Below are 18,851 nucleotides of genomic sequence, written 5' to 3'. Positions count from 1 at the left end.
AAGCCAATCAGCCTCCCCCTGAGCACAAATAACAACAGGAGAAAGATCCATATGCAGTCGAGTGTAGGATAAATGTGCTTAGCTGATCATTCATTTCCCTAATATTTTTTTATGAATAGGCTTAACTTATGGTAAGATGGGACTTTATGGTCCTGTAAGTCTTGCTCGTGTCAAAACGAATAAACTAGCCATCCGGTGGGGGAACTATCAATCCAATATATGTGTGTATATGGGTGTGGGGAGTCAGACCTATTATACCTTTAAGAGCAAATTAGATGCTGTTCCTATGATTCATAATGCTATATATCTAATGGCATGACTCGTCATCTAGAAAATAAATGTTTCGAGCCAGTTTCTCATCTCATAAATTTCCCCTCTGGCACTGAAGGACATAAACTAAATGGGCTGACTCACAGGGAAACAATACAATTTGGATACTTTTAAATGAAAGATAAAACTGCCTTAGGGCACAGAGGGGCGTTGAGATTCCCGGGGAGTGGTTGGCAAGTGCGGGAAGAGTGGGAAGCCGAGCGTGTGGTGGTGGACGCCTGTCCGAGGTCACTCTGCCGTCCCTGGCCCCTCCAGCCGGCAGAGCGGGCCTGGGAAGCGCTTCGTGTTTCCATGTCCTGGCTTTTCACGGCTCAGTGACTTGGCTTGACTGCTGTGGCAGAGCATCCGAAGCAGAAACTGTCATGTCGGAGACGGACTTGCTACTCTGTGCGTTGTCTCCTGACAGAGAGGAACGAGGCTGCGCTTTCCTCAGCAAAGCAGCAGCGGCACCGAGGGAAGGAAGGAGGTACACCTGGGAATTTCCTCTCGGCTGGAGGTACCCCACTCTGAGAGAGGAAGGAGGAGGAGAAGCAGTCCTCTCACTGCGGGCCAGGTTGAGATCTTGCCCGTTCCTGGCTGCAGCCTTCCCCCAGGGCTGAAGCTGTCCATGGGACAGATCTCAGTGGTTTTGGGGCATCCTTTGTCCATTGCTCCTGCTGTTTCTGTGTTATGAGGCTCTTGGTCTGGATGACAAGCACAGTTCCCCTGGGTCTGTGTGAGCAAGCCCTTACCTTCTTGGTACACTGTTAGGAGGAGAAAGGAAGCAAGGGCTCACATGCCATCCCACCTGCAGAGGAGCATCTGACTGCAATTTGACTTGAGGGCTAGGATGAGCCAGGCAGTTTAAAGCTATCGCCTTTTCAGGGTAAGACAACTCAGCTTGCTGATCTCTAGCAGGGACCTCTGATGATAGATAGAGCAGACTCCATCCAGAGCCTGGCAGGGAGGGCACCAGAAGGAAGCACAGGCCTTGTGAGAGCTATAGCAAAAGCTATACATGGCTTCAGAGTCAGGAAGACCGGAGAGAGTCCTGAAAGCTTATTGAGACCTTGAGTTTGTCCTGGAGTTTCTGCAGGAAAAGCGAACATCCCCAACGGGCAGCGAGTGTCCCCATGAAGCCTTCTAAAGCAATGATAAACACCCTCAAGAGATGTCCTCGGGTTGGGAGAGTGGGCTCTGCTTTATCTCCGGTCCTAAGAGAGCTGAGCTTCGCTCCATCTTCCTGCTGCCTGAAAGACCTTCCCCCTTCCCTCCCTCAGTTTGCTCTCGCCACTTCTCCACCGTTCAGCACGGGCTGCCCAGCGGCCATGCTTCCTAGAAGCCCTTGTGAAAAGCAAGCGAAGGCGAGCCCCGCTGCGCCCAGCCCACCCGCTGCCCTGCCGCCCTGGCCCGGCTGGCGTCAGGCCGCTGCTCCTCCACCAACAAGCATCAGTAAAATTGGATAGAGGCTGCCGCCGGGACCGGGGGGGTTCCGCTTCTTGGAGTAACCCTGTTAGTGCGCGTAGGTGCGCTCGCCCTAATGAGCGTGATTGAAGGATGCGCCGAGTCGCTAACCTCGTTTTTGTGAAGGTTGACGCAAGGCAGACCGCGGCTGTGTACCTGCAGGATCTAATTAAAACGTGTGCAAGGCTGCGCAGGCGGAGGATCGGGGATTGCTCATCCTGCGTTGCACTTACCACACCAAAAAGAAAAAAAAAAAAAGAAGGAAAGGAAGGAATTAACTCTTGGACTTGGGTAAAGGGCAGGGAAGAGGCTGGTGGGGTTTCTCCCCAAGGTTACAAGGAGCAGGGGGAGCGGGCCAGAGGCAGCGGTGCTATGGGGTGGGCAGGGACCTCGGCTCCGTGTCCCCTCGAGCGGCTGATCTCGGCGTGCTCGGGGAGCCGTCGCCTGAGCCTTCGGTGTTTTCTCTTCTCCCTTGCCCGAGCACTCATCACTCCTGACACCCTCCGCTCGTGGTCCTGCTCGCACCCGGGAGGCCACGGCTCTGGGCTCGACACAGGCGTTCCCTTTGTTTGTTTTATTTTTTTTCTCTTTTTTTAACATATTCCATTTGTCCCCATCGCTGAGCTTTTTCCCCTTCTGGAACAGTCACATTTTATAAACGTCTGGAAGCAGGAATATTTCAGGCGCGAGGAGGCACCTTGTTAAAGGTGGTTGCGTGTTTGGGGAAAGCGACAAAACCCCAAACAATAGGAACCATGACGTCAGGCTCTATTTATACCTTTGCTTTTTATAAACGTCCCCAGGATGGCGCTTTTTCTGTAGTTTTGTGCTAAATACCTAATCCGCTGAAGCTATCCCTGTCCTCCCCAAAGGGCATGTTTTATCTTTAAGGCGTAGCCTCGCGGAGGGCTGGCTATATCGCAGGGTCCAGGCATCCGCAGGCTGGAGCTCCTGGAGATTTGAATGAGCGGAATAGCGTTGCTGCGGGGACACGGGGTTGGTTGAACGAAGATTGGCGGCACGGCTGTTGCACATAAAAGAGGAACTTTTTGGCATTTAGGCTCCAAAATGTGTGTTTTGAAAGGTCAAAAGCGTTACAGAGAGGCTTGTTTTAATGGACGAAGTTTTGGCGTTGTGTTTATTCTAGCAGGAATTTGTGGCGTCACATAAAGTCAGTTCTCTTTTGCTGTGTTTGTGTGCAGTGAGAGATGCTATCTTCTGAGTGTGAAGCTTAATTAGACAAGACGGGCAAAGGGTAGCAGGAGAAACAGCCATAAAAATATCAAATCGTAACTTCACACAAGCGTACGGAGCGAGGAACACCCTCTCCGGGAGTGTGGGAACCAGCACAGGGACTGACCGTCCCAGACTCGCTCACCAAATTGTGGGATGAGTGGAGGGAAGACACCGCAGGATTAGACCTAAAGGACTTTGGGAATTTAATGGAAATGTTTCAGTCTCAGATCCCAACAGATGGACATCTGCTGTTTCTCCTGTGGATCAGTTTACATTACTAGGAGCAGTCAAGAGGGCTTCTGGTCAAGTTGAGGATAGCCTGCAAAGGAAGGGGTTCCCAACTGGGTACAGCCTCAAGTATTTTGTAGGGGCAGGGTTCAGATTTTGCAGTTATTCTTGTGAGTTGTCCTTATACAAGTGAGTAGAGTGTAAATTTGCTTGCAAGAGAGCAGCTCATATGAATAGCAAACAGATGAGGGAGATGACAGTGGCTTGTATTGCTATGGCTATAGGAATCACTTTATTCTTCATGGGGTCCAAAACATCTATGGAAGGGATGCACTGAAAAGTTCCACTGCGTGCAACAGCAACACAAAGATACCCTAGGTATGATGTCCTGCGTTGCAAACAGGCTTATGTCTGGGTTTTGTCAGGCAGCTTGGTCCTTCATCACAAGAGATCCCTGCTGCATGAAGCACTGTGCAGGTGCTCTCCCCATCCCCACGCCAAAAACAGCGTATGTAGATGAAACAGCATCGCTGTTCTGTCCTTCCAGAGAGAGCTAAAACACTGGGAGACTGCGTGACGTACCCAGGGCCATGCAGAGTCCATGGCAGAGCTGGGGAGACCCCCTCCCCAGATTCCCTGAATCCTAGACTTTCTGCACACATGCCCTTGCCTCTCAGCAGCGTGAGGCTGAGCCACTGGCTGTATTTCACTGACTCTTTAGCATACGTGTTCACACTTTTTGTTCTTACATCAGGCTTTCAAGGGAGCCCTGATGAGCTCATACTGGTGCTCGGGGAAAGGTGATGTTATCGAAGACTGGTGCAGGTGTGACCTCAACGCCTTCGATGAGAACGGACTCCCGAACTGCAGCCCTCTCCCTCAGCCTGTGTACGTATCTGTGCGAACCACTCCCACGGGTCACTGTCCAAAGCACCAGCCCCCTTTCTTCCAGGCTCTTGTGTGGCTGCAGCTCAGCCCATGGACGCCTCCATCCTCTCACATTTGAGCCCACGGCTACAGTCCAGCACATCTGACTGTGTGACTGATGCCTTTAGGATATCCTGGCTCCAGCTGTGGCCTGGAAGGTTTCCTTATAGATTTTCATCACCTGCTTAGCCGGACTTGTAGAATGGGATTTCAAATGCTGAAAGAAATGGAATTACAGTGCAATTCATTGTGGCTTGTCAGAGCAAGAGCAAATCAGGAGCAAAGTGATGGAGAATTAGCAGAGGAAGCAGGAAGACTGGCTCCAGCTATCCACAAGGAACAGAACACCTTCTCAGTGAGCCAGTAGCCTCAGAGAGGATTGATTTCCCATCCTGAGTTCAACAAACACACTTGTATTTTTGGAGATGGACTTTCCATAGCCCTGTTGTCATTTACCTCAGTGCAAAAACAATGCATACCTTTGCATTAGCACAGCTAGAAATGCAAAGCTTCTCTGCACTCCCCGATACCCACATGCTTTCTGATACATGCACAGCTTTGTGCACAGCTGCCCTATTTTTGTTTTTGCTAACGCCCATCAGAGGCTTGCTCATTTGCAGCTGGGTAAATTAACAGCCACACTCACCCCTTCTCTCTCTCCCCCTCCCTTACTCCCTTGCCTTTGCTCAATCACAATGTAGACTAGACCCTCCCTTTGTGTGGGCTCAACCCAGCTGGGTTGCATGAAAGTAAAGCTAGATCTTCCCCTATTCTTTTGCTCTTGGGCATCTGGTCCTCAGTTCCCCATAGAGTGGCTGAGTTTAGGGAGAAGTTCTCTTGGAAGATGAAGGCTCCTTTAGTCAGGCTGTCTGTGGCTGTGTGGCTGGGGTTGCAAGACCAAAGCTCTCCTGTGAGCCAGGGAGGTGAGCTACCCAACAGGGGAGGCTGTATCTAGCTGACTTTCAACTGGAAGTTTATTTTGTTTGTGTTCATCTACTCTCCCTTTGTACCCTGTGTCCTTGTGGGTCTGTGTACGTGCCTATATTATGTGAGTGTGAACTTTTCTGAAGGTTATGCTGTTTGTACAAGCAGCTTCCTCCCCAGAAGGGGAGCTGATAATTCTTTGGTTTCTGTTCTGTGTCCTGTCCAGTTTGCGACTCTCCCCTACCGTGGAGCCCTCCAGCACAGTGGTCTCTTTGGAGTGGCTGGATGTTCAGCCTGCAATCGGAACGAAGGTGTCTGACTACGTCCTGCAGCACAAGAAGGTGGATGAGTACACGGACACAGACCTCTATACAGGTGAGCGAGGCTGCAAAGGGAAAGCTTCTCTTGCTGTAGAGGTTGTGCAGTGTTGCTGGCTGTTCTCTGCACTGCTGGAAGCTGCGACATCTCTATCCTCAGGGACGTTGCTGCTTTTGTGCAGAAAGGTGCATAAAGAAGAAGTGTTGTGTGTGGTGTCTAAACTTCTCCCTTCAGGAGAGATTTCTAAAGGCTTCTGCAGATGTGGTTATTTGAGGAGAAGGGAAAACAGAGGAAGAAAATGCAGCATAGCAGAAGAAAATGATTTGCCCTTTTTGGCTAGGAGACCTGTGAGCTAGATTTTCTAACTAAAATGACTGTTTGATCTGATCAATCTGAAATGTTACAGCCTGATGGGTGTGGGGAAGAAGACTGCTCACAAACAACTCAAGGATTTACCAGTCCTTTCCAGTGAATAAAGCCTTGCTTGCCAGCATTTTAAAGGACCCTTTAAATTACCTTGCACAGCTATCAAAGCTGTTTGGAGCCTGCAAAATTTAGAAAGATTGTTTGAGCAGTGGGTGTGTTTTCCAAGGGAACCTGAAACTTCCCTGGATTGGAGTCCAGTTACCAGCTCAGGGCTTGGACTTAGTGCTCTGTGGTTAGTGAAGTCTTTGTCATCAATTCAAGCCATGCTTCAGGAGCTGCTGGACAAGGTGGAAGGATATGAAGGATGGCGTTGGATCTGAGTGAATCAATGATGTATCTTAGAAAATATCACTAGAGGCCTTGAGTGGCTTCAGCCACTGCTAGTTAGAAAACCAGGCAAAACTCTCCTGCTGTGTTTTGCTGAAGGATTTTGGATTTAATTCATTGAAGAAACTCATGTGACATGTCAGGAGCAGTCAGTGTTGACTGAAGCACAGATCTGCCTTTGTGCAAAGGGTCACTTTCTCCAATACTGGCACTGCCAAATTTCAGCATCTGGGTAGGGGAATGTTGGCAAAAGGCCTCTGTCTGTCAGTGGAGCGAGGCTCTGGAACAACTGTCTGTTTTGGGGGTGAAAACCTTGTTTGTTTTAAGGAGGCGCCTGGTCAGTTTATGGAGAGGCATGTATGTCCAGGTAATCTGCAAGGACGAACGACTAAGACTTAATGAGGGGGCAGGCCTGCTTAGAGGGGGACCTCACTTGCCAGAGGCTCCGGGCAAATGCTGAAAATCCAGGGGCCCAGAGGAGGAAGAGTAAAGGCATGCACGGATCTGATTCTGGTGGTCAGCGTGTGACAGACCTCAGTGGGACCTGAGGGTTTAAATCTGCGATGACTCCATTAGAAATGTAATCACAGCGAAATCACCTAGAGCCAGGCTGCGAGCTGCACCAAGGCAATCCTTGTTCCCTTCTGCAGGGAATGAGGAGCTGAGCTGATCGTGTGCTTCACTCAGAAGCTTCTTTTGCTTGTGTTGGTGGCTTTTTTCTTCTCCTCGCTGATTTTCTAAGACGTCCTGGACCAAGCTGTTTATTAGTAAGAACTGCTGCAGAGCAAGCTGCTCCTGCTTATGGCCATGGAGAAGTTTTGACTGCCTGTTCATCTCGAGCCTATCTGTTCTAGATGCTTATATGGCCCTTTCTACCATCATATCCGATTTTTTTCGTGCTACAAGAATGAGGCTTTTTCTGCTAGAGAGAGCTAGAGCTCCATATCTAGAGGCCCTAGCTGTTTGTAGAGAGCCCCACGAGAAGAGCTGTTTCTCCTTGTTTGTACGTCTGTCCTATTCCAGAGTAACTTTCCCCTGCACCCTCTTGCCAACATCCACTCCCAAAGCTGCCCAGTGTGGCCGTGCCCCCTGGGTTCTGTTTCTAGTTTCCTGGCACGGAAGAAGGCTTGTTCTTTATCTTGGAGGGGCACCTTCCAATAATGGGAAAAAGGAAACAGGCCACCAAAGGAAGCGCTTTGTTTTGAATGGGGATTCCAGATTGCTCGCACATTGGTCAGGTGAGGCCAGACCAGGGAAACATGGGGTTTCTCCTTTGAAGTGGCTGGCAGCCAGAGTAGGAAATACAGATTATTATTATTATTTTCTTTTTATGACTGCCATGTGTTTGACAGGCATTGTTAGAAGCTGCACTCCCCTCTCTGCTCTGTGGGACCGTTCAGGACAGAATGACCCCATTAACAACTAAAGGAAAAAAAAAAACTAAATCTCTCCTTTTTTTTTCTATGTTGTTTATAACCAAACAACATTCCTTCCTTCATTCCTTTCCCACTCTACAGGCCTCTAATGCCAGATGACTTGATTCTTGCAAATACCTTGCTGAGGTTTCCAGAGATGCTGAGTCTGTACAGCTCTTGTAGGCTTCGTTTGGTACTTCACTCAGTGCAGCCAAAAATCCGTCTGTGGTGTCTCCTCACTACTATCATCCACCGTCATACTGCAGCATGTTGCCATTAGGTCAGGTCAGCATCCACACACATGCAAAAACAACAACAAATCCAGAGGAGGGAGCCTCTGTGGGGAGGAAAAAAAATGTGAACTTTGAGGTGCTTTTGACAGATACTGCCAGGTCTTCCTTCCCCAGCGGTCTTGTGGTGCTGGCAGTTAGAAGTGGGTTGCTCCTCTTGTTGGGTGGTGTACAGGTATTTGCAGAGTGTGGGAATGCTGGGCTGAGACGAACCTGTGAGGGATGAAGGTTCATGAGGCTGCTGTAGTTCATTTCTTAGATATTTAGAGGATTATTAGCTTTTTAAATTATTTTTATTTTTTCTTATGACACTTGAAGCCACTTCTCATTGTGATTCCTGGTACTGGGTGTGGCTTAGAGCTGTGCCAACCCAGTTTTCCTCTCTGTGGCAAGCTTTGCTTGTAGATGATTCCTGACCACCAGCCTAATCCTCCTTCTACTTCCCTCTGTTCCTCAAGAAAAGTCTCCGCTCTGTTACTCACAAAACTCCTTTGCCTCCCCCTTGCTTTGCAACTGGCAATTGAAGTCTTTCCCTTGAGCCAGAAAATATTTGCTCCTCTTCTTCTTGGAACGGAGTCAGAAGCAAGGTTTTAAGGCTGGCCTAATGCGCATCCCCCTCCTCCCTTGCCTGGTCTCCGCGTGCGGGATAGAGGTGTGACAGGACAGGGTGAAAGAATCTGGGAGCTCGAGTCGGTCAGCGGCTGCCCGGCTAAGCTCGTGGGTTTTTTGGTTGTTTTTTTTGTTTTTTTTGTTTTGTTTCTCTGAGAGCCTTATTACCAGTGCTTAGGAGAACACAGCCCTCGGACCATCTGATGCTAATCGGGCTCGTTCCCAAGGTGAACTTGTGCGCGAAACAAACCACGCTTTCAACACCAGCGAGCGGGGAGAGCGCGGCTCCCCGCGCGGGAGCCGCCGGAGAAGACGGCGAGCAATTACGGCCCAAGCTGTTTATTAAAACTTGTGGAAATTACTCATAGCTCCATGTGCGCGACAGCTTTGTAGCTGAGCGATGCTCTTTGTTTGCACACGAGGCTCTCGAAGAGGGCGAGAGCGCGAGCGTGTGTGTCTGTGCGCGCGCCGGCGGAGCAAGCCAGCGCATTATGTCATAGGAGAAGCAGGCTCCGCGCTCGAGACGGGGAGGGAGAAAAATGTGTTTTACAGGGTGAAGTACAAACTGAAATGGCTGTGAACATCTGGAACTGATATTAGGCTTGGAAAATGTTTTCTGTCACTCCAACACTCCTCCGGAGGAAGGTTTCTAAAGTTAAGAAGCTCCAAAGGGGACGAGGGGGAGGGCCGAGGGGATAACGCGAACGCCACGCAAAGTGCTTTTTATTTCTCGGTTCATGTCGCCGTACCCCGGGCTGCCTCCCCGCCTGTTGTAGTTGAGGGGCCTGGAGTGTTGATGGTCACCACGTGGAACACCAGCACTTAGAAAGGCCCCCGCCAGGAGCTGGGCCCCTCCGTGCTCTGCAGGGATGGCACATGTGAGATAGTCCTGCGTGCAGAGCGCAGGCAGGCTGGTAGGAAGAAAAGGGATCCTTGCCCTGATTTTTAGCATTGGGAGCCAAGAACCTGAGATGAAACGTTGGGTCCTTATGCGTCATTCCCTTTAAATATGATGGTGTCGAGCCCTGACTCCCAGAGCTGCTTTAAACCTCTGTTTGTTGAGACTTGACTAATTTAAGGATGCAGTCCTTGGTAAAGCCGGGATTTGGCATTGGCCTCAGTCCAAAATCATCCTTCTTCTTGTCTCCATTTAATGCATATCCTGTGGAGAAGCCCCCTGGTCTCTTAGTGTATCTAAGAAGTGTAGCTTGACTCAAAATACATTCAAAAGGTGGAGGAAGGGCAATATCCTCCTAGGGAGGGAGGGGGTCCAGACAGACCTGTGCAGGATTTAACACCCACCTGAACCATTTAATGGGGCTGTCCTGGGTGGCCAGGCCTTGAGCGGGATTGTCCTGGTGACGCATTTCACCCCCCTGCCTGTGCCCTTGGACCCTCAGCTGTGGGATTGCCATGGGGAAGTGGGGCTGGAGGCAAGTCCCACTGCCACAGGGCAGCCTGGGCTGAGAAGCAAAGCGAGGACTGGTAGGGAGCATCTGAGCATGAAACCTCTGGGCTGCTGGTCTGGGAGGAGCAGCATCCCTGCGCCCGCGGGTGTCTGCAGCAGGGAGGGTGCAGTTAGCCCCGGGCCTCATCGATGCTCAGACTCACCACAGCAACTGCTCAAAGATGGGAACCTCTTTTCACAGCTAGGGTAGACCACAGGTAGATGAATGGTACAAGCAAGTGAAGAAGGGGGAAAAAACACTTTTTTCTTTAGTATTTGCTGGCAGTCACTTATACCTCTGTTTATCGGTGGGTTTTGGAAGCCGATGGAGGGAAGGTAGCAAGACAGTCCTCCTGCGCTAGGGTTGATGTAGATTAACGCACGTGTTGCAAGGATGGAAAATGTGAGAGCCGTGGGGTTTTTGTGTTCAAAAGTGCTTTTTTGCCCACGCACCAGCTAGCGGGACAGGCCTGGCCGGCCAGCCGGCCCGTGGGCCTCTCTTTGTGTAACAGTTGCCTGCGTTTCATGGCCAGCCTGAGCGATGCTGCTTGCCCTGTGGCAGTTGGCATTGACGCGCCAAACCTGTGAGCCCGAGATTTCAGCGTGGTTAACCCCTTGGGAGGAGAAGGAAGGAGAAGACCTGCCTGACGCCCCGGCTGCGCATGGCTCATGGGTCAGAGCAATGAAAAGGCTTCTTGTTACCAGCCCCCGCTTTGGAGCAAGCAGGACGATTGTGTAACGTCACTAATCCCATCTCCTGCTCACTTCATCGCTGGGAGAGCAGTGGGGTGGCTGTTCAACCCTGGAGTTAAAAATAGCAGCATTAGCCAAAGGTTTAAAAATAAAAAAAGCCCTTAAATATATTTGTAGCATGCTCATGGCCGGCCTGGGAGCAGCTGGACGGGGGATGAGGGATGTGCTTTGTCCGTGTGATGGACAGGGGTCTGTTGCTCTGCAGGGAGGGGGCCGTGCCGCTCTCGCGGGGGTGGCCGTGGCTGTATCGCTGTTGTGATGCTGCATAGCTCTGGGAGCTCCTTGGTCCCTTCTCTGGTGCTGTTTTTCAATTCCTGCTTTGCCAGCTGGACTTCTGCACCAGGCATCCATTGACCAGGGCCTGGCCAGGGCTAACAGGGGCTTCCCTGCTGGATGCTGCTGTGGATTAGAGCTGTCCTGCAGCCCCTCTGTGTTGCTCCAGCTTGTCAGTTGGGGATCAAGTCCCAACCATCTAAGCTGCAAATTAGAAATCAAACAGGCTCCGGTGATGTAGCTTGTCCTTGAAGAGCTGAGCAAAGAAGGGCTAGGGGTGCTCACTTTGTCTCACAGCACTCCTACGCCATCTCCCCCCACCCCTTGCCTCCCCAAATTAGAGATGACCTCATCGGTGGAGGCAGGAGGAGGGCTTGTCAGTGCGAGGAGCAGCGGCGGCAGTGGGAGCAGATTGAATTGCGGGCAGAGTGCCAAAAGTGAACGGCACAGACCTCCTGTCCCGCTCTTATGGATCCTGAGGAAGTTCTGTCAAAGGAAGACCAAATAAATGGGGCCTCTCCAGAAGAGTGCTTCCCTCTGGCAGAGCAATTAACCCCCCAGGGGGCCGCAGGAAATCTGCGGAGCTCCTGCAGCATCTCTGCCCGCAGACCCTGGAGACTAGCAGACCAGCACAGCAGAGAGAGCCAACATGTTTGCCCAGGGAACCACAAGAAGGCCTGTGGTGGTATTTGTTTTAAAGTATGAACAAAAGGAGGGTCTCAAAGCACTTCGCTGCTCTTAATAAGTCAGACCCTTGCAAGTTCTGAGGTAGGAAGGAAAGGCTTTGCAGAGGAGAGAAAAAAATAGCAGAGATAAAATGACTTGCACAAGGTCACATCAACTGAGGGATAAGTTAGCCTTAGCACTATACCCTCACTATTGAACCATACGCGCCTCCAAGAGCAAAGGCACAGGGTGGGGGATAATGCATGCAAAGCTGAATTACTGTTTATGCAGTTCCAGTTACAGACTAGGATTGCTGCTTCTTAAAAGAAAGACATAACTTCATGTACATCCATTCTCTTGGATGTATGCTCTCTGAGGAGAGATGAAGGAGCTTACTTTCATTCTTCTTTTTTGGTGTGTTTCCCTGGTTAAGAAGTTTAACGCAGAGCCAGTTGCTGGGACAAAGGTGAGTTTGGATCTTCATGCAGCACGGCCTTACGATGAGCCAAGTATCATCAACAGCAAAGACCTCAGAGAGTTGTCGCTTATGTTCCTTTAGAGTTAACAAGCTAGCATGATCATTGACTGTAAACCCACAACCTCTTCTTCTGCTCTGCAAAAACCCTCTAAGCCAGTGGTCCCTGCTGTGCTGGTTACGGGCTGTCTGCTTACGTTGCTGCAGAGGTGTTGCAGATGCAGCATCCATCACTACAGTTGACAGTGAGTGCAAACTGCAACGTTGCTACAATGCGTTACTTACTCTGTGCTGCTGCTAGCAGATCACAGAAGGTGAATACAAGGCTCTGCCTCTTTCCTAGCCCATCTTTTTCCATTCTGTTTTGTGCGGGCTCTTACACTGATTGTCTTTTCAGTAGCACTGCTTCCACAGTTCAATGTGTGCTGGCAGTTTAGTCTGTGCAGTTGAGAGATACTGTGGGATATTAGCTGAAAGGGAAACAAAAGACAACAAAAACATATACCACTGATTGGATTCTGTACAGCAATTCTGCTGTTGTTTATAAGATGCCTTGTCCCTGAAGCACAGGTGAAGTCTAAACTGAGACTCCAAAGCTTTATTATTTCCCACAGCATTGAAAGATCCTGACTGGGCATTGATCACATTCATAGAAAGAGATGATCCTCATCTGGAACCGCTTGTAATCTAAGAAGAAAGGCAGGGAACAGAAACACAGTCTGCTGAAAGAGGTTGTTGAAGATCACATAGACCTCAGATTAGAAGAATGCAGGTTTTGGCAGTTTGGTCAGGGTCAAAGTGAGGCCCTCTGTCATACCAGTGCAACTTGGCTGTTTGCAGTAGGACTGTGATGTGGAGGAGAGCTTGACAGGTAAGCTGGAGAGGGTCTGTGAGGCAGAACAATTTGCAGAAGTTGAGAGTGTGGTTATATAAAATCTGTGAAAGTCACAGTGCTGGCATTACAAGGTTCTCTGGAGCAATGCTGTTCTGCGGAGGAAGAGTCATTGAATGCATTTGATCTTTGTGAAAGAAGGTAAAATAGGTCAAACCAGAATGTTTTGTGTTTTGTAAACCTGCAAGTTGTGCTTCAGATTGAGGCTTTGGGATATTTTATTTAAGAGTATTTAACTGTGTTCTTTAAAGTGTGTATCATTCTGAAGTGTCTGGGTAGCTGGGGCTGTATAGCTATAGCTATGGCAACCATTGCTTCCTAGTACATCCTTCTTTTATACGTGCTGTGCTGCTACTGTCGTAAGAAAACCAGTTATGGACTGGAAGAAGAAGAGAAAAGCAAGCAATCTGGCCAGAACAAATACTGTGCCTGTCAGGAGTTGCACTCTAAAGATTGTTTTAAGGCACATAATAATAGTCTTGACTTCCAAACATGCTGAGCAGTGAAAAGAATAGCAGGAGGCGACACTGCCCTTCAGAAAGCTGTAGGAGCTTGAGGTTCAGCCATGAATTGGGTATGTATGTGAACATCCAGAGTTATAATTAATGCCAGCAAAGTGTGGGGGGATATTAAAGCTTTAGTGTTTAAACCAGCTATTAATAAAAACGATAATGGTCTTAGCTGTGGATGATGGTTTTGTTGACTGCCTCTATAAAGCCCTTAGGATGAAAAACTCTAGATAAAGAATGAAATAATATTAATGTAAGTACCATTTTTTGAAGAAGACTTTTGACTTGTAAGTTGACTGCAGGGACATAGGCACTCTGCCATTGGTGGATCGCAAACTGAGGGCTGGGGATGAGACCACAGCCTCTGGCTGTGGAGGAGAACAGATGAACTGCCCGCCTATAAGCCAGACTGCTACTCTCAGCATAAGGGTGCTGATGTTCAGGAAAAGCAGCTTGTGCAGCCTGGGAATGATAGGCACCTCTTTCCGTGGGTATCTGTGTATTTAACTCATGTTCAAAAGCCATCTTCAAGCATCGCTAGAGCAGATGAGGACCTGATGGTTGTCAGGAGCTGGTAATCTAGTGTTGACTGTCTCACACCAGCTCAGTGCTCAGCAGTTGTTCCTGCCTGTTAGCTCCTCAGTGATCTGTGTGGATGATCTCTGTTGGTTTCTTAGTGGGTAGTGGGTGTTTGGGGGATCGGTGAGTACTGGCTCGCTCACAAGCCAGGGACAGAAATGCAGTGGAGCTTGATCCATGAACTCCTCTGTGTAGGAAAGCTGTGCAGGGCAGGGCTGTTGTGTGGAAGTTGTCATTGCTGCTGCCTCAGTTGTCACCAGTACATGAGTAAAAACATTTTCAATTCCCAGAGCACCTTTTTTTGTGCAGTGAATCTACTTCACTTGTTGTTAGCAAAATAAAAGTTAATTCAAAAGGAAGTCTTTGAAGAGAAGGTCAAGTTCTTGGAAGCTGCTTCCTGGGATGTGTTGTGTAATAACACCAAGCAAGTGCTTAATTTTGGCCATTACATTCACTGTGAAGCACTGATTTCTCTCCCACTGGGACAGCTGTAGTTATTTCCACCTACCAGTGTCATTTCTGTATCCTGGAAAGCAGAAGGGAGGTAGAGGGTTCTCAGTTCTCAGTTAGTGTTGAGTCAGTTGCTGAAATATTTCATTAATTCAGATTTCCATATGGTGGTTCCAGGTTTTTATTTTTATCTGCCCAAACACCCTTTGGACAGAAATGGGCATTATCTTCACTTCCTCACAAATCACTTCGCAGGAGGAGAGCTGGGGCTGTCTGTCAATTCCTGGCTGACTACAGGGGAATGAGCAGCCTGGATGGTGCTGGGAGTATGTTATGCACTTTAAGGGCATAATGTTTGCCAAGAGCATTGCACTGTCTGTTCAGAGAGTGATATCTCTCCCTCAAGGGAAAGGACAGCTGTAGATGCTCCCTTTTAGCAGAGAAGGCTCTGAACTTCTTAAATGGCAGTTAATGAGGCCAGTCATGGAGTTTCCTACTGGTCTGTAACACTATCCTCTAGGATTAGATTTCTCCTGATCTGGAAAAGTCAAGGCCACAAATCCATCTTGTCAGAATGCATCAAAAGAAGGCTGCTAACACAGCTGGAATGATCGTGGCATGCAAATGCTGTTTGATGGAACCTTTTCGTAGGAGACTTTATTGACTAGACAGAGAGGCTTTTCTAATCAATAAGTTGTGGCTGGAATTTGGAGGGAAGCTCCGTCTGGGCTTGTGGAACTGATGCTTGGCAATGCATGCCTGAGCTACTTGGAAAATCTCAGCTGTGAGGCACCCATAAATGCAACATGACCCCACTCTGGGAGAAAACTTGGTTACTGAATTAAAATGCAGGGGTCTTCCCTTTGGATGTGCTCCGACTTATGTACAGTCTGAAGTTCTTTGCCAGGTTAAGATGCTGCTGGAGATTTTTAATGTTCCTCTTATTCTAGCCAAAGCCTGAGATGAGATCCTGAAAGGGATGGTAGATCTGCTTTCCAGTCTTCTGGATGCTGGATCTGAGGTTTCCCCCGTACGTCAATTTTTGTCAAGTGGTTGAAATATAATCCAAAAAGATGGATAACATCCCTCTGCACTTCTCTAGAAGAAACAAGGGTATCCAGGGCCCAGGGAAGCACAAAAGCTGCCTTGGGACAGCCGATTTTGTCCTGTTTGATATGCCTCTCTTAGCCCAAGTGCTGGAGACATTCTGGGGACACTCCCAGAGGCAGGGCAGTAAGTTAGCCTTAGACCAAAAGCTGCAGTTGTTTTAGGCTGCGATACTGCCCATTGCCTGCTCTCATTTGCCAGCATCTAGGCTGCTCTAGTCCATGTCATTCCCCAGACACCTCTGTATTAAGTGCCACGTGGTGGTACCAGCCCTCTGCTCCTGCATCGCCCAAGCTGGGCTGTGTACATGCATTCACTGAGGACCACCATCCCCAACCTCCCTGTCCACCAAAATCAGATGGGCTGTTCTTGTTGAACGGTGTCTCAAGGAGGGGCACTTTATTCCTGATATTGCTTAAATGTAGGGGAAATTAAGCAAAGATTGGAGAAGGATTAAACATTGAGTCAGGGGATTTGCCAATTAAAATAGCTGCTCCTCCTCCAGGTTTCATATGATACAAGAGCAGGGAGAGACCCTCTCCATCTCCCCTGTGACCCTTTCCTGGTTTGTTCAGCTTGCTATGGATTGAGATCTGGTTCTCAGGAGGGAGTGGGGAGCTGGGTCTATGTTACACTTCTTGCTGTTTAGATAGGATAAATCTTTCCTTCACGTAATTGGGTGATTGGACTTGTGAACTTTGTCAGATATTAATCTGGAGACCCTAGAGGGGGTCATATTAGGTTATGGAGACATAATAGGAAATACTGTTGTGGCTAGTTTGAGTTATGGGGGAGAGGATAGAATGGGTATTTTGTAGCATTCCCATAATGGTTTTTCCACTGATGGAGCCGGTGTTGTGGGGTCAAGGAGGGGTCTCACCTCAGCATCAGCTTGACTTGGTCTTTGCTGGGAGTGGCTGTACCTGAGCCCTTTCCACCCTTGTAATCCTGTTCTTCCAGAGTGCAGGACAATGACCTTTCCTTCGCCAGAGAGAGGAATGGGCACTGCTGACCTGCTGCTTTTGCTTGCTTGCAGAGGAGAGAACATTTTTCTTTCAATTGGGCACCATGTTATGCTGAACCCTGGAATAGGAAAAGCTTCATATCCTGAGCTGGTATCATTTGAACTCAAGAGAGATTTTCCTTCTTGCTAGTCCATGTTTTGCCAGCTGTGGAATTTGATGCATCCCAGAAAGGTCTATGAGGGTTAGCATTTAAGTGCATGCTTTCATCTGTGCCGCATGACAAACATTTGAGAGAGTCTCACATTGGTGTGCTTGAAGAGGTAGTCAAAGTTGGTGAGATAAGCTGCTCCCTGTGGCCAAAAAAGTGTTTCAGCGCTGTACTGATTAGGGACATTGCATTGAAACAGCATCCCAGTGGGTACTGGAGAAGAAGAATTCCCCACAGTGCTGCTGGACACCCTTTTGGAATGTGGGATAATGCCTCCTCCCTTCCTTGCACACTGATCCAGAAAAGCAGTTTTGCAGAGCTCCTGGGCACAAGTTCTGTTAATACAAGACTGGCTCCAGGCATCAGTGTGCAGTGCTCCTTCCAGCCCCTGTTTCATTTTATTAACAGTGAGATGGTAGATATGGAATGGTCATTGATTTAATAAATGAAGTTTCCGGTCATGACTCTTGAAGCAAAGTCCTGGGGGTTGTTCCTGGTGATTTGATGACTCAGATTGATGAAATAGGGTGACACTGAGGTAGGAAATCTATCCCTAGAGCTCGGAGCCTGGCTCTTCTTCCTATGTAGCAACAAGGACAGCTTCTACAATTGTTCTGTCATTCATGGATGGACTGTACTTTGGACTGGCTTTTCCAATAAGGTCATTTACCCTCACTGGGAAGATTTGATTTTAAACTTTGGAGATACCTAGATGTATAGGTCTGTGAATTAGTTTGCTGGCTTTAATTAGGATCACTCTTTGGAAAGATGGCTAGCATCAGGGAGGAAGAGGTGTTGCTTGGTTAGAAGGACAGTGTCACACCGGCCTTGGCACCTTCCTTTTTGGGGAACAAGAACCATGAGATGGTAGTCTCTTCTTTTTGGAGCTCAGAAAAGCAGCAATAACCTCTTAAAATTGGGCCTTGGGGCACCTAGATGGTAGGAGAGGCTGCGAGCTGCCCACGCCCAGGTCTTGCCGCAGGAGCCTGGGAGGCAGCTCAGCACCCGGTGCCTGGCCCCTGGCCTCCCCAGTCTTCTCATGGGGGCCCATCCTGCGAGGGCTGTGGAGAGGCATGCCGGGGCTTGCCGTGAGCCGGCTGGAGAGACAGCCCGCGTGGGGGGAGCGGGCGAGCCGCCCGGGCAAGGCTGGGATAAGCAGATAACGCCAAGAGCCGGGTAGCCGGAGAGGCGCTCCGCGCTCGCCCCAGCTGCGCGCCGGGAGGGTCTGCTGCTCGGCATCTGCCTGCGTCCTCCAGCCGCAAACAGCTGGCGCGTTTGTCGGGAACACGCCGAGCCGTGCAAGGACCGACCCCGCGGCGGCGCGGCCGGGTCAGCCAGCTCCCCCGGCTTTTGGCCGTCGGCCGCTGCTGCACCACGGCTGCCCTCTCCCACGGTGGTACCCGGGAAGGAGGATGCTGGGGCAAACCTTGCTGTCCTCTGGCTGCGTACAGCAGGGGCCAGACAGTGCGGTGGAGAGTGAAGGCCACCCGGCAGGGTTGGAGTTAGGAAATTCCTTGCTCCTTTCCCCCTCTGCTAATCAGCTGACCTCTAAGAGCACGTGATCGATTCTCTTTATCTGCTAATATTGGTCATAAAACAATCCAGCTCTGTCCCTAATTCTGTTAGAGCCTTTGACTCTTGCTCCTGTGACTCCCGGCAGCTCTAATTACGGATACTCACGCTCGTGATTAATGGCTTGATTCATCTTCAGTGGCACCAGTTTTAAATGTGAAGCCTGCTTCCCCCTGCAGTGATTTGTGCAAAGGGAAAATAATCCTTGTTTAAAAACTAAAAATGCACAGAAATATGATGTTGGCATCTTGCCTTCATCTGGCCCTTCTGCATCCTGTCCATCCTCTCGCTCATCTCCTCTCTGCCTTTCATCTCTGTAGTTACTGTGAGAACGACCCTAATTGCTGCATGCTCTAATTTTGCTGCACTGTAATCCATAAATCACTCTGATGTGTGGAACATTTTCATGTTCCTTAACAAAAGAAACGGACTTTTTTTCCTTCCCTCTGTCTTACAAGTGACTAATTCCATCAAGGCACCTT

At 49.3% G+C, this 18,851-nt stretch overlaps 1 protein-coding gene across 1 annotated transcript in view; it reads left to right on the top strand.

Moving 5' to 3' along the window:
* The window catches only part of ASTN2 (astrotactin 2), a 410,202-nt gene that overhangs the window by 303,734 nt on the left and 87,617 nt on the right, over window positions 1–18,851 (top strand). Inside the window, exons 18-19 of the mRNA XM_062590667.1 lie at window positions 3,992–4,125; window positions 5,315–5,463. Of these exons, the coding sequence (XP_062446651.1) occupies window positions 3,992–4,125; window positions 5,315–5,463 (283 nt within the window). The remainder of the gene's footprint in view (window positions 1–3,991; window positions 4,126–5,314; window positions 5,464–18,851) is intronic.

This window comes from Rhea pennata, chromosome 18 (assembly GCF_028389875.1).
Source record: "Rhea pennata isolate bPtePen1 chromosome 18, bPtePen1.pri, whole genome shotgun sequence".
Taxonomy (NCBI): Eukaryota; Metazoa; Chordata; class Aves; order Rheiformes; family Rheidae; genus Rhea; species Rhea pennata.
This window is presented reverse-complemented; position numbering and strand designations above follow the sequence as displayed.